Source organism: Echiichthys vipera (assembly GCF_963691815.1).
Source record: "Echiichthys vipera genome assembly, chromosome: 11".
NCBI lineage: Eukaryota > Metazoa > Chordata > Actinopteri > Perciformes > Trachinidae > Echiichthys > Echiichthys vipera.
The window spans coordinates 5,737,802-5,753,632 of NC_139836.1; the positions used below are offsets into that span (position 1 = coordinate 5,737,802).

At 41.5% G+C, this 15,831-nt stretch overlaps 1 protein-coding gene across 1 annotated transcript in view; it reads left to right on the forward strand.

Moving 5' to 3' along the window:
• The window catches only part of rin2a (Ras and Rab interactor 2a), a 54,747-nt gene that overhangs the window by 22,967 nt on the left and 15,949 nt on the right, over positions 1-15,831 (forward strand). Inside the window, exons 6-8 of the mRNA XM_083923312.1 lie at positions 2,020-2,092; positions 7,322-7,413; positions 12,038-13,636. Coding sequence (XP_083779438.1) covers positions 2,020-2,092; positions 7,322-7,413; positions 12,038-13,636 — 1,764 coding nt within the window. The remainder of the gene's footprint in view (positions 1-2,019; positions 2,093-7,321; positions 7,414-12,037; positions 13,637-15,831) is intronic.

The window sequence follows — 15,831 nt, forward strand, 5'->3', positions numbered from 1 at the left end:
ATATATAAAACTCTGCCTCAGATATCACGTGTAGCTGATTGGTTCACCTGTTAAAGCATGCGCTCCAGGATGTTTTTTCGTACTGCTGCGTCGGGTGTTTGAGTCCAGCTCTTTGCTGCCTCTCTCTCCCTTTGCACGCTTCAATTGTACTACTTAATAAAGGCTAAGATAAAAAAACAAACCTACTTTGGGTAGTGTTTATTCCATTTAAAAGATCACATTGTATAATAATGAAAACAAATCCCAAATAAGAAAACATGTCAGAATCTTTGTGAAAACTTAGGTGAGAGTAAAGAAGACATTCATTCTTAAGAACGGTTGGTGAATGAGGCCCACTGTTCTTTCCTTTTTCCTCTGTTCTATTTTTAATTTAAGTATTTTTAGTTACCTGAAAAACAGGGATTTTTCTGAACCTTTGATCAAACATCTCACTGTTCTGAATGTGTAGTGTCTTGTACCTGTGTGTGCTGATACTTTGGCACCAGACTGGAATTTCCAAATACTTACCCAGTGAGAGTATGTGCTGTGTGTGAATCACCGCCCGCTGCAGCCTGTCCTGCCCTTTCCTTTTTTTGCTGACTACTGGTAAAAACTGTGACGTCTCTTATCACCTGCAGGTGTCTCAAACTGATCCAGTTAAGGGCCGCTGTGGCTGCAGGTTTTTATTCCAACCAAGCAAGAACACACCTGATCCAACAAATCAACTGTGTGAAGACAATTCAGGTGATTGAGTAAGTCTAGTCAGGTGTGTTCTTGCTTGGTTGGAATGAAAACCTGCAGCCACAGCGGCTCTTTGCTGGATCAGTTTGAGACACCTGTGACCTAAAGAGAACAATACACAAGATAAATACAGATAAAAATTCAGAGATGCTTCATGATAGACCTGTTAGGGTTTTCGTAACTAGTCTGCTTCACTTCCAACACATAATGTCTTCCGCATTGACAGGCATTGAATTTTTTGGACTATCTTCTTTATTCTGCGGTAGTTTGATTTTAATCATAACCTTTTTGAATGCTAAATCTTTTTATTGGATTATTTAATCACGTCTATTGCTGGAGGAACACATGCTAATTTATTGGCTACAATTGGTTATCATAGTCTAAGGCTGTATTGAAAAATGCCTAACATCCTAGCGACGAACGCGGTCATGGTTACTCAAATTAAGCTGCTGCAGAATTAGGGAAATGTTCAAATGATGACAATCAAGTCAGTGTACTGAGGAAGAAGTGTTACATGTTGGAAATGACGCTGCGGCAGAGAAAATTTGGAGCAGCAATCAACGTTGGTTTTCAGGAGGGTTTAAGTGGGACGAAACGAGAAAAGAGTGTTCAGTGTAAACAACATGGAGGCTTCCCTGGATAAGATCACTAACTCTTTTTTTCTCTAGATCCTTCTGTTGAATATGGACCGGGCTCCTAAAATTGGACCTTTGATCCCTAAATTCACGTTACACAAACTGCAAATATCCTTTACAGACTTTACTTTACTTTCTGAGCTTTGCCTCGACGCTGTTAGTGCGTCATACGCTTCAGTGGTCTGATTGGTTGATTTGGCCCATATGTTGGTGAGACAGATTGTTTATCCAATCAGCAACCAGTATTTTTTTTGCCCCTTCCTAAAAGATCTCCAAACCAGACTTTTCATCCATCTGGCAGAGTCAGGTTAGGTTAGCACCACTCTTGTTGCCATGTCTTCTGATTATTTATATTACATAATACAATCCAAGTTAATTATTTCTATGATAACAATGAACCATTGCTTTGCATGCATTGGTTTAAACGTGGCTCTGATCATTGTGCTTATTTCTCAGTTGTATCTTCTTACAGGATTCCTTTGAGCTGGATCAAATCATTTAAAAAATATCAATGCAATGTTTGGTTAGATGGTCTTTTGAACTAAACTACTAAATCACACAGTTCATTTGAGAGCTGTCTTTAAAGTCAACTTTGTTTCTAAAAAATGTTTTTCCTTTTCCAGTTTCTTGTGTCTTGATCGTGTTTATCATGTCTTGTCTACAGCTTTCTCTTTGGTCGGATCAGGCCTGAGCTTCGCTGACCTTTTCCGTCTGGTGGCTTTCTGCTGCATCAGTAGGTGAGTTCATCACTGTCTCCTATATGTTTAATAACACACTGATAATCTATTAGAAATAATTTAAATATATTGTGTGTGGTTAAACATTTCTGATCCTGCACTTTTGTTTTTCACTTTGACAACTTATACTAATACCATCGTCTTTCTGGGTCTCACCATGCAATGAGGGAAATGTGACATGTGCTGCTCTGCGCTGTGAGGCTGCTGCTGTACAGAGCAGAGCTCACACTTTAGCTTATACCAATGCAAAATGAGCTAAATGGTTTAATTTCTGTAGCAAAAAGCAGTGCTCAAACGCTGTGTAACACTGATTACCGCAAAAAGCCTAGCGCCTACGTCTCAGTCTTATCTGAACACACAAACATGATGCACATATTTTTAGATTCAGTGTGACTCACACTTTTTGAGGCTCCATCATCAAGAAACATCCATGAATCTGTTTAGAAATCGTAGAAAAGAGAACTCCAGAACACCAGTATCAAGATAATCCAGTTAATGTTGTCTGTGCATCCATGGCTACACTGAAAACAGGAACTGCTAATTCACCATACATTTAATTTGCAAAAATGTTGCAGCATTTTTTTTTTATATTTGACCATGATACGGTGCCATAAAATCCCCCCTCACGAGTAATTTAACAAGTTTGAATGCACCGGTCTGTTTTGTGTGAGACACAAGTCGTCATGCCACTCACCCAGAGCGTTGAGAAGAAGTGCTGTAAAAAATGTCAAAGTCAGCTTTTTTGTCAATTCTGCAATATGTTCCAGACATACAGATGGCTTGAAAATATGTTTCTCGCTTCGCCCCACGGTGCAATAGGACAAAAAATATATATATTTTATATATTTTTATATTTTATAACAATAAAAAGAGGGAACTGACATTCCAGCAGCGAATGGAGCATTTTGTATTTCTACAAAATCAGCAGGGAGTTGTTGTAGTAGATGAATATCCAGTTTGCAGAGTGTGGCATATAAAAGTAACTGCAACACACAACAGATATTCATCACCCCTTTATGCTCAAGTCAAAGAAAAAAAATTGCACTAGTGAAGTAAGGTTACTAAGCCGGACCAGACCAGTTGAAACTGGGCTGGAGTAGTTCACGTGTCTGAATCTTGTGGAGATATGTTGTAGTTACCTGGATGTAACCCCAGTTCCATGAGTACATGTGTATGTATGTTTGTATGTACAAAGTAGATACATGTTTTATGTGCAGGACCAAAAGAATGCTTGTGTCTTTTTCCTTCCATAGTATCCAATACTGAATTCCCTAATTAATAATTGTGAAAACTGAAGATAATCAATGATATCAAAATCACAAATTGTGACATTACTGAGGCTCAGATTGTCCCATCATATATATATATTTATATATATATATATATATATAGGACACTGACACTTTCCTCTATCCATTCAGATACAGATATTTCAAAACGAACAAAGAAATGCGATAAAATTCCAAAATTGCACCTAGGGGTGATGGGCTGTCTTTGTTTGGTATATATAAGATTGTTACCAAATACTGTTTCTTTTGTATAGAAGTTGGTACAATATTGTATATTGACGTATGGAGTAAAATCTTCTAAGTTGCCATAATTATGTTAACATACAGAATAGATAAATATATGTTTGACAGTATATGTCTTATAGATTTGTTGTTTTTGTGGGAAGAAATGAGTCAAAGTTTTGTCCTAAAGCACCACCACAAGTGTCAAGGATATTAAAAAAGCATTCCCACTTTAACTTTTATCTAAACAAGGAAGCACAGATGTATTTTTAGATGGATACGTAGTCAAAATAGAAATTCATGACTAGTGTCTAACTATTCCATTACACATAGAGCCACTGGAGCCAGAGTCTCTTCTCTACTCATTAATATAAAATATGATTTGAACAGGACCGACAGTGAGCATTGTTTCTTTTTGAAAGCAGGATTTGGATTTCAGCATTATTGGAAACACTAAGGTTACAGTCTTTGTGTTGATCAGCAGAGGCAGATCTACCTACCAGTGTGGTGCTGGAAGAAAGTACCAGATACACCAGGCCTGTACTGAGAGGCTCAGGAAGAGCTTCAACTTCTGGACACTGGGTTTTGACTAAACGCCTGTTCAAATTTTAAAAGTTGAGAGTAAGCATGATAATGGAAGTCTATGAGGGCCATGTTTATGCTCAATTATGTCTCAAAACTTGTTGCAGAAATCTTTGGGTTGATACAAGTTGTTACATAGATTTTGACCACTTGAGAACAATAAAACTGAACGTTTAAAATACCGTATTAGGACACCAAGACTTTGAGGAACTCCATAGAACAATCCATGCTGTGGTTTGGTATCAAAAACCTTTGACATTTAGAGATTTCTGTGATTGGAGATGATTAAAGTAGGTCAAGATCTGCTCGCTGCTTGCAGTGTCAGCAGATTTCTCTAATTACCAGGTTTCTAAATCCGTCAAAGCATCTTCTGTAGCCCTGCAAACTATCTATCCAGGTATTCACCTTTCTGCACAGAAAGGAAAAGGCAAGCGTGACTTTTCCTTCTCAAACTATGCACTTAGACACAACACAGTGCTTTCTACACTAACTGTGGGGTCTTCCTGGTTTTAGTAGCTTTCCCCTCATCAACTTCTAACAGAACTTCATCTAAATAATTTTCCATTTTGTATTTAAATGGAAGCCTCGCTCCTCTTCCAACACTCCTCCTGAACCATCACTAATGCACCGGAGTGGGCGCTGTTTTTCAAATATATAAAAATCATATTTTAATTAAAAATGAGAACGCGTCCTGATTGTGCGTGTCATCCTTGAACCACGGCCCATGCTAATCTTCACTGTATCTTTGCTAGCTTAGTTCTTGTGAAGTGCTGCTAGTTCATAAATATCATGGGCATGTGCTATGTATTTATTTATGGTGCAAATTCCCCTCTCACACTACCTCTCTTTAACTTATTTACAGCAAAACATCTATTTATTTTCTATTTATTGTGGATCTTCTTTAGTTTTTTTTTTCTTATGTCTTTTCTACTTTTTTTCTAGTGTTCTGTTGTGTTCTTTTGATCTTTGCTCCTCCATCGGGACCTGAGTGGATAGTTTAGTTTCCTTTCATGTACCAACGTTATCTGGCAATGACAATACAACATCTTGAATCTTGACATGAAGCTTTTAAGAGAGCACCAGAAAGAAAGCTTCATTACCGTTGAACTCTGTGCCTGGGCTCCCGTGAAAAGCCAGCAACGGCAGGCAGGATTAAGAAAACAGTCTTGAAGAGCATGGTTGTATTATATGTAGATGAGTTTCTCTTTTTTACAAACATTTCTGGATGCCAAGTTTTCAGGTGCAAAACCACTTCTGTTGCCAAAGCTAACAGGAGACTCAGGAAGATGTCAGTCAATCACAGTATACACACCCGCACAGTCCTGAGAAGAGGTCTACCAGATAAACTGAAAACACCAGCTCGGGTGTTCAGAGCCTTTAACTTTCACGACTGTCGCCTGAATTTAGCCTTATTATGGAGCATTATTTAGATCCATTTCTGACAAGCTAGCATGACCATAGAACCAATGGATTCCTTAGGCCAGGGCTATTCAATTAATTTTGCCGGTTGCCTGAAAATTCCTTCTCAACTTACCCTCTTTACTCACCGATATACGCGGGCTGCAGAACAAACACAGGCGTCACAGTGACAGAAACAAAAACTTCTCTGTCCATTCTTTGGTGAACTGACGGTTTTCTGTCAACCTTTCTTTTTTTCAGAGTAGAAAGAGACATTGTGGTTGTGATTTAACCACAGATTTAACCAGACAAAAATGCGGGAGCGTGGAGCGTTGTGGCAGCTGGTATTTGACGCAGGCTTCTACTCAAAGGACCAGTAAATATTCCCTCGCTGGCCTGATCCAGCCTGGGGGCCGTCAATTGAATAGCCCTGCCTTAGGTAGTATAGTTTCATATTACACCAATATAAATATAGGCTACTTCAGCGTATTCAAGATGGTAATGTCTGGTCTCTGAGGGTAATGAACTCTTTGTAGTTAGCTCTAGATATTATGATTGAATTTCCAGGTGAATGATATGAATGATTTATTTCCAGGTGTGCATCCTGGTGCGTGGGCATGAGGCAAACAAAACAGGGACTCACACGTCAAAATGTATATTATAAAAAAATATGTTCTATATTTATTTATTCAATTACTTGCGTTGTTTCCTAAATACCTCAAAATGCCTTTTCACATTCATGTCAATTTCTTTACCTGGTAGTCTTATCCCCAATAGTTCAACAACTGCAGTCATTCATCACATGTAAAATACTCAGATTTCACTGAGAGCGTTCTCACACTGTCCTCCCGGAGACCGCGACCCGGACTTTAGGGTACTTGTCCCCCCTCCCTCTCCCCCCCGCGCCCCAGCCCCGTTTGTACTCACACTGCCAGGGCCTCGGCCAATGCTTCTTGCTGTCCATACGCCATCACGCCGTAACACGTCACACGCATTGATCGCGTGTGTGTGGCTTTGTTTACAAATCTTTCCATAGACCTCGGAGTTTTTGCGCGTCTTGTCGACTGTTTTTGAATCTTTTCATCGACCAAATCTGCAGTAAACACTCCACCCTGCACCACACCAACGTGAACCTTTCACCGCCATTGTTGTTGTTGTTAAATGTCCGCGCATGGTCCCTCCTTCTATTTACATGTCCGAACAGGCGGACATAACGCTACTGCCGTAGGGCTCGTGCTCGTGCTCGTACACGTGCGCACGCTCGTGCTCGTACATGTGCAAACGGCTCCGCTAAAGCCCACCTCTTTCAAGCGGGCCGTGGACGGTCCGCTGGCCGCAGTTGAGCGCGGAGCGGGTGCACTCACATGGCTTAAAGGTACTAGGCTTTAGCTGAAAAAAGGGTTTTGGCCGCGGCCCAAAGGACAGTGTGAGCACGCTCTGAGAGATCATGTCCTTCACACGTCTGTAGGTAGGTTTACAGCTTTGATCTCTCTGGTTTGCCTGACAGAGGCCTGTGGAAAGCTTGTAAAAGACCCACAGGGAGGAGAGCAGCGGGCTTTGTACCCCTCCGGGTGTGTGGTTGGATGTAAGCCAAGATCCTCTTTTCCAAAGCAGTGACTCACACTCACACTGTTTGGAATTGACTTGTAGTCCCGCCCTCTTTCACTTGATTTTCCTTTTCTCTGTTTCTCTGACCAAGTCTTTCTCCCTTTCACTCCACCTTTTCTCTTTTTCTCAGGGATGTGTTGCCCTTCACTCTGAAGCTTCCAGATCCCATCGCTTCAGCCAGAACATCTGCTGATCTTGAGGAGGTCGCTAAACTTGGAGCAGGTTTGTTCTTAGACTTAAATATACAGTATTTTTGGAAAGCAGGCATGCTAATGGTTTAATCTGTGAACTGATGGTAGGCTGAAGGTGATATATGAAGATGAAGTACCTTGATTCTATTGCATAGAAATAAATGCTTCATGCTCGGAGTGATTCCTTTTTTAATATAGAAATAATTGCCAGAAAACTGGCCTATAACATTTTCAAATGAAGCTGTTTACATGTGCACGAATTTACAGTGTAGTTTTCGTAATGTTGGCTAACCAGCAGGCGTGTACATCATTAGGTGTTCCCATGATCGTATAAAGTAGTGGAAATTTAGTGTAGGAGGGTAGAGAGACATATTCAAATCACAGGAGAAGTTTCTCCAGAAACTTTTATTATGTAACCTATGAAAAGTTTATGTTCAGAGGTATAGTGTCACTGTGTCATTTCGCGAGTTTTGTTTATAATAAACCTTCCTATTTGCATCAACAGAGGCACTTCCCTGGTCAGTGAATATTATTTCTTGGTAATATTGCTTCAGTTTTTTGCAAACTAGTTTGTGCAGTCTTGCTGACTCAGGGAAGTAGAGAGTTTTGCTCCAGCCCACATCTGTAAATCTGTAAAAAAAGAATTACAGTTTTTTTTCCTGAGGCGTGACAGTCATAATGCCAATCTCAACCACATTCCCCTCTGCTAGAAGGATTAACTGGCATGCCTGGGTTAAATGACTCACCCTAAGGGGCCAGAAGTCTCTTCCAGGCCCAGATCAGTGCTGCTCAGCTGGGCATGGCGAGAGCTAAGTGACTCTGGAGCTTTTACTTCCCTCCCAGCTTCAGATGACCTCAGCCTTTCTTACTTAGTTTTTTTACGTAATTGAGCCAAAAAGTATGGTTTTAAAGTGTGTAGGTGTTGGTGGATTTATTTTCCACACCACTGCCCTTTTCATAACATATTCAGTGACCTTTCTGCCATTCAGGATTGACTCAGCTCTGAGCTATCATGTGTACTCTAGGCTGACTGTGTCAGACTTTCAGTATCCCTTGGCCTGACAGCCTCTTGAAGAGTTTAGTGAAGTGACACAATGGTGTTTAATGTTTCAATGAAGATACTTGAGAGGCAGCGAATAAAATAGTAGTTTGTACATATGAGCAATATTAATGGCTGGGAAAGATGAGAGAGTGTTGTTGACTGAACGTTTTCACAGTGTCATATTACCTCATATATGGCTCTCCACCTGTGATGACAGTTTGGTTTAGTAGGAAGTTTATCTTTTGAGATGCCTTTTGACGACACGTTGGTTCATTATAACATTTGGGGTACACTTATGAAATCCTGAACAATTATTAGACCCTGCCGACTTTTTTGACTTTTGGAGGCTGTAGCAAGTGTTAGAGGATAGAGGAAGATATTGGCAGATTTAAGCAAGCAAGACAATCTAAGGAACTCATGCAGAAATCTCTAAATCCTAAATCACAGCTGCTTAGCACTCTTAGGAACTCTCTAGCATTCTTCATCATATTCTCACATTGTCATGTAATAAGTATGTTTGTTTGATCAACCTTTTTGCTTTGCATTCTACATAAGCCCAGTCAGCAAAAACATTTTTGAAATATTCCTAGCTCTGCTACAATCTGTGACTGACTTCATGTCCCATACAGTGTGCTCGCTCTGTCTATTTTTGGCTCCAGTTCAGCTGCCTCTACCAGTTGCACTTGAAACAACCTTAACTTTCCCACTTATTATGAACTACACTGAACCACATTTCTCTATGTTGGAACACTGTACAGTAGCACTTTGCTGTGCTTTGTATATACTGTACTTGTGTGAACGTGCCTGTATGTCTAACTTTTAATTTCTCACCATAATGCCACGAAAATCATCAGTGTCAAGAAAAAACTAATTTTGAAATATCCTTAACAAAGCGAACCTTAGTAATAGGCAATACAATCAGAGCTTGTAGCAGAGAAGAACGGGCAATAGAAGAGAGTAAACAAGAGTAGAGTAGGAGGGAAATAGGAAAAACGTGCCTCAGTGAGTCAGAGAGAGAGATCAACAGAGAGCTACTTCAGCTGAAAGCGAGGGAGGGAGGGAGGCGGGAATGCTGTGCTAACAGCCCGCCCACACACACATTAACAGGAGTGAGTCATAACACAGATTGAGCTGGAGAAGCCAGTCGAATTTCACCTTGTGCAGACACAGTGGTGTGTCCTCTGCAACACTATCAGAACTGTACAAAGAATTTGGACTGAGTGAGATCAACAGTGAGTATTGTTGCCCTCTCCTTTCTGCTCTGTAGTTGTATGAAGGAGCTGCTCTGTGTCTGGTACTAGTGTTCCTCATGCGGTATTGTTTCCACTGGTGTGTGTCTGTCTTGTTTTAAAATGTCTGGTATAGCTTGGGCTCTAAACGTTGTTGTACTATGGTAGTTTAGGGCTATTTTCTTCGTTCTTGTTTGCTGGGGAAAAGCTCCCCAACAGGCTGAGCCTCTCAGTCTGCAACAGTAAAGAGCAGGGATTTTGCATGAAGCTGCATTTAGAGGTTTGTTGAGATCGGTTGTAATTGCAGGACTTGTACTGAGTCATTTAGATTGGATGATTAGACCAAAATCAGCATATTTCAGAATATGTTTTTTTTACTGCCACTCCCTGTGAGGGGGGTTTACGGATGTGAAAACAAAAGGTACAAAAGTACTTTCTAGTGCTTTGAAAAACAATAAACAATCACCTTTAGGCTGTAATTATTCCTGTTGGAGTCAAACATTTTCACATGCTCAGTAAGTAATCTGAAATACACAAAGCTTTACCAACCCAATTCCAAAAATGTGTAATTTGTCATAATCCTGTTGGCGTTGACAAAATCAGGAACAGACACAAAAATGCCAACTAAAATGTTGTTTATGATAGCAAATAGCATACACTGAGAGATAAATTCAGATGTGGGGTATGTGTATGTGGCTGTGTGTAGATAATGTAGTTTAGTTATTGTGAAGGAAAATGAAACAACAGGAAGCAAAGCAAGAAGAAGGGAATAGTACCACTTATATGTATTGTAAATATGGATTATTTGTTGATTATTTTTCACGTTAAAACCTTTAACACCAAGGCAGACAAATGTTTGCGTTCTGTGCATTCCACTGAATATTAAAGTGTCTCTGTTTTGTCATTGTTCTTTTTACTGTAATAAACCCACAGTCAACTGTGACCTTGAGTCGATCAAACCTTGCTGCAGCACATGTGCTCACAACAACTAGGAAAAGAGATCATCATATTTGTCCAGTATTAGCTTGGCTGCACTGGCTCCCTGTAACATCCTTCTCCTCACCTACAAAACTCTAAATGACTAGGCACCATCGTATCTTGAAGAGCTTGTTACCCTACTAGATTTGTTCAACTTTCATGACTGGATTGAACAGAGTCTGTGTTTGTTATTATTGTTATTTATGTCTTTATTATATGAGATACAAGGCTTATAATGGTGAGCTTATTACCCCTCCAGGGCTCAGTGGATTTCTCCAGGAAAGCTCATGTGCTTTCACTGCTGGTAATAATAATAATAATTTGCTATTGCTTTGGCCCAGCCTGAATCGGCAGTCTGGAGCTGCTTGAACACCATGGGGAGAAGGATTTGCAACTCCAGTAATTGACATTCCTCAGTGATGCCATCATGAATGAGTTAGTGTGCTCAGTGCAACTATTTTAGACAATTTTTTGCCCACGTTGGTGACTTGACTTATTACATTCCCTTGTTATACGCTCTGAGCTGGGCTAGTCTCATTGGCGAGTTGTATTAACAGTGTCAGTTGTAACAAGTTTGATTTTATGGTGATGTTGCGTTTCCTTACATAGACAGTACCTGGACTGTTCTAGACTAATTAGACTGTAATTATTGAGTTTATGGGGCTTACCAAACCAAAATAAGATCTCTAATCCACTGAATGTGCTCTCCAGTGAAGTTTATGATTAATTTATGATGAATGCACTGTTACATCTCTAAACTGCCCTCAATAGTGATGGAAATCCATGCTTTCAATAGTGTTCCATGATCTACTGAAAATAACTGGAATTGGTGCTTGTTAAAGGGGAACTGTACCAATATTAAAGGTCTTGGGGATTACTACTGCATGTGTGAAAAAAGTAGTATAAAGCCTTTAGTGTCTCCAGAAGGAGTTGTGTGAAGTTTGACAAATGTCCTCAGGTGATGTCACATGAAAACAACATGGGTAATCTGGTTTTAAAAGAAGTAGCCCACTCCTCATTTCTGCTGCAAATCTCTGACCGACCTGTTGGTAGTCCAATTGCAATGTGGGTAATGGAAGCGCCAGGTTTTCATGAGTAGGGTAAATGCATGGAATAACAAAGATAATATCCTGGTTCTTCTGTGTCAAATTTGATGCTTTTTTAAGCGAGCTGGGTAGAGGCTCCATGATTTCTGTGTCCACCGAGACATCTGGTGACAGGTGGAGATGGTGGTAGTTCATTGGTTCCTGCAGGGAAATGCAATACTAGTTTAAAATGGATTGCACATTTGAAAACTTTACTTTAAACTTAGAACATGTTACTTTGTAATATGTTACGCTAAACACTGGTCCAGATACTCTGTTCACATAATAAAGGAAGCATATTTCTCTCACTGTCTCACACAGGCTTCTGGGATGTTCAGTTGTGCCATAGAAGGAAGGCTTCAGCCTTCTTGTCAGGAATAGCTGCTCCCTGCAGACCACCTCCCCCTGCCCAAACACTAGTCTCCTTGACAACCGCCCCAGGGTACCTTAAGCTTCGAACTCGCACCCCATCAGAGCTTGAGTGTTGCCAATCCAATGGAGCACTTTGCTTCATCAACCCCCTCTTCATAAAGTTTCACCAACCAGATGGCGACCTCAGCACCACTTCAAATCCCTCTGGTACAGCAAAGCAAGGCCTGAAGGGGGAAACCGTTAGCAACAGTCTAGAAACCAACAACAAGGACACTCAACACTCTTGTAGAGACAGTCACCAGGTCTGTAGCTCAGATCAAAGTGACATCAGCCAGTTAGTTCAAAGCAGCCAAACCAGCAGCGGCAGTCGGAAGCTAAGTGCTGCAGGCAGTGTGCCGCGGTCCCCACCTCCACGTCCACCCCCACCTCGCATTGTGTCGCAACGCCCAGCCCCTCCTCTCCGACAGCACAGTATGCCTGAGAAGATCTCCTGGATCAATGTCCCTAAGGAGAAGGTGGAGGAGAGGGGCAGCAGCCTCCTTTCTCGTCTTGGCTCCTCACTAAGCATCAGCCCGTCATCCTCCCCTCCCAAGAGACTCAGCATCAGCTCCCCCATATCCATTCCCCGACCCTCCCTGCCCATCTCTCTGTCATCTCTCTCCTCCTCTCCCCGTCGGCCCAAGGCCTCACCATCATCCAGCCTGGAGGATGCCCAGTGCCACTTGGCACTGGAGGACCAGACTATTGAAAAAGCCCTCTTTAGGGCCAGACTGTCTCAGCGCAATGCTACCAGAACCCCCGCCCAGGACTCATGCAGTCCTCCAGAACCTTCACTGATGACACCAAGCAAGCAGGCAGATGTGTCAGGAGGAGGAGAAGAAGAAGCAGGCGAGGAATGCAGTGGTGGCGGCCAGCGGCTGAGTGACATGAGCCTTTCCACAGATTCCTCAGATTCTCTGGATTTTTCTCAGTCCTCAGCCTTCTTCCTTCCTCCTCTGCATGACCCCAGCCCCCCCACGGTGGCTGACTTTAACACCCACCTCCCCCTCTCCCTCCCACCATCCCACCTGCCTTACTGCAGCATGGAGGAGGACGATGACGATGAGGACGACGAGGACGAAGACGAGCCCGACTATGGTGTCAGTCTCGAGAGTGACCAAGACCAAGACCAGGACCTGACCATGGTGCCACCGGGCCACCGCACAAAGCGCCGCCCCAGTGCCAGCGCTTTGGTTCTGCAGAAAGCCCTGCGAGGGCACCTGCGCAAGATGAGTGGTGTTTTCAACTCGCTGCTGACGCCTGAGAAGAGGGCGATACGCAGGGTGGTGGAGTTGTCCAGGGACAAAGGCTCGTACTTCGGCTCCCTAGTGCAAGACTACCTGAGCTACATGGGCGAGGGTGCAGGCACTCAGGCTTGGCAGGGCTACACCTCTGGACTTGAGCTGCTGCAGACTCTCCGCCAGTTTATCACTCAGATGAAGAGCTACCTGCGACAGAGCTCCGAGCTTGAGCCACCAATCGAAAGCCTCATTCCTGAAGACCAGATTGGTGAGTACCAAATGAAACAGTTCCTCAATCTTTACTCTCCGTTTGAGCTCTGTTTTGGCACTCTTGTCATTTCACTAGTCTTACCAGCAATGGCTTGTGCACTGTAACTGCTGCCTCTCTTTGGAAAACAATGTCAGCTTAATACTTTAATTAAAGTGATTGTGGGTGTCTGTATGTCATGTGTGGGCTGTTAGATTACTCCTCAACTACTGGCACTGCTCGAATGCAACATTTCTTCCTTTTAAGCATTATGACCTCAACTCAACCCAGAGGATGGCAGAAGAAATTTCTGTGTGTTTGCAAATATTTTAGTCGTTATTTTTAGGATGTACGAAGAATTGCTGATTTACGGAAATACGGTAACAGAGCGTGTGGTCAATGCAGAACTAAAGTTTCACTTCAATATTTTGGCAGTGAGGACATTGGAAAACGTGTCTTTGCGTGTTTCCTGTTGGATGTGTGCACGTGTGTTTAAACATATGTATACATCAGGCTAATCTTAGTTAATTATATGTTGTCAGGTATGCTGGTTAGGCAGGTGAACATGGAGTTTAAGTTTACCTTTTGAAACTGAGTGGAAATCTTCTGAAGTCCAACATTAACATTTGTATTTCCCTCTTATTGTCCTTCATTGTTGTCATCCTTTATTGCATCTTACATGACGCAGCAACATGAAAAAGAGACCAGAGCACACACACCTGCCGGAAGAGCAGCCTGACTCATTTATGCCAAGATTCAGCGGCTGCATTAGACCTTGGACAGAGTAAGATGTAAACAGAGAGCACAAAGAGGGTTTTATCTCAGGAGGAAGGCCATTGAACCAACCTGTTTCCACTGGCCCCGTTCAAAGAGTTCACCACAGGAGTGTAATTATCAAGTCATGAATTGGGTGAAAAACTGGTTTTCATCAGTAGTCATCACATTACATGAATACTAATCTCGAGTGCTAACATTTTACATTTTCATCTTAGTTCTTCATCGAGTTTTTTTTTAATTGTGTTGATTGTGATGATTATTTTAAATTGTGTTTTTAAAACGCCTTTGAAAATCTTAGTGGTGGCAATGTCAGCATCTGTTATGTGACCTTTTCAAAAGCAAACGATTTATCAAAGGGGCACTTCAATGATTTTACATATGAAGTTCACTTTACTTGTTATACAGTTGTTTAGTGTCTTCTGTGACTCTGGAGTGAAGTCGGGGAAAAAATAATCTTGATGGTATTGTAGTAATGTCATCAATATGATCCATGCTTCAGACTTAACATTCTTAGTGGAAAGGCTGAAACACAAGTTGGAGGTGTGGAGTTTGAAAGACGGTAGTGTTTACCAAGTAGGAAAAGTCTAATGAAAGACCATCAAGTTGCATTGTGGGAAATGTAGGATTGAGTGTTTTGGCAGCTTGACCCATACTAGGGACAGTCAGGATATATTTATCTCTGATCTCTGATCTCTAATTTCTAACATTATTCTATAATCAACAACTTTATGGAAGTGACATGTGCAGCAACCTTTAATGTTTCGTTAAATCATTTGTAAACATGTTTGGCTCTGAACATCTGCTTCGAGAAGGTTACTTTCCAGACAGACGTCCCTTTTCGCAAGGAGGTGATTTTAATGGTGTTGGGGATTTTTGAAAAATTAATTAAACTTGAGAAAGCATAGAAAGAAACGTAAAACTATAAAATGTCAAATGATTTGATTTATTTTTCCTGGGTCAAATAAAAAAAGAGAAATTGGGGTGCCCAGGTGTCATCTCTGTACTGGCGGCTATCTAATAAGACATGAAATGCCCCAAATAATAACAAGAATAAAGATTATCAAAGATGAAAAGTTTTAAGTTTGATCGACTACTTATAGTGCTAGTTCTGAAAGACAGGGGAAAAAAAGACAAAAAAAAGAATCATGTTTGTATGTCGTGTGTCATGGTTACCCCTTCGCTTGCCTGCTTTCTGAATGACATGTTTTTAACAGGGATGACACATTCGGAACTGCTGCGGTTTCAGTTCTTGGAATAGTTGCACAACATCTTGTTGTTGCCGATTCAGAGTGTTTTCTATTCAACTCAAAGGCCAGCTGGCCGAGGTGCATTTGGGTAACTGTCTGCCAAGTTGTACAATCACTGTATAACTCCAACTCCAGTTCTTTTATACCGAGTTCATACTACATGACCTTAGCCCTGAGTTTTTGAAGCTACCC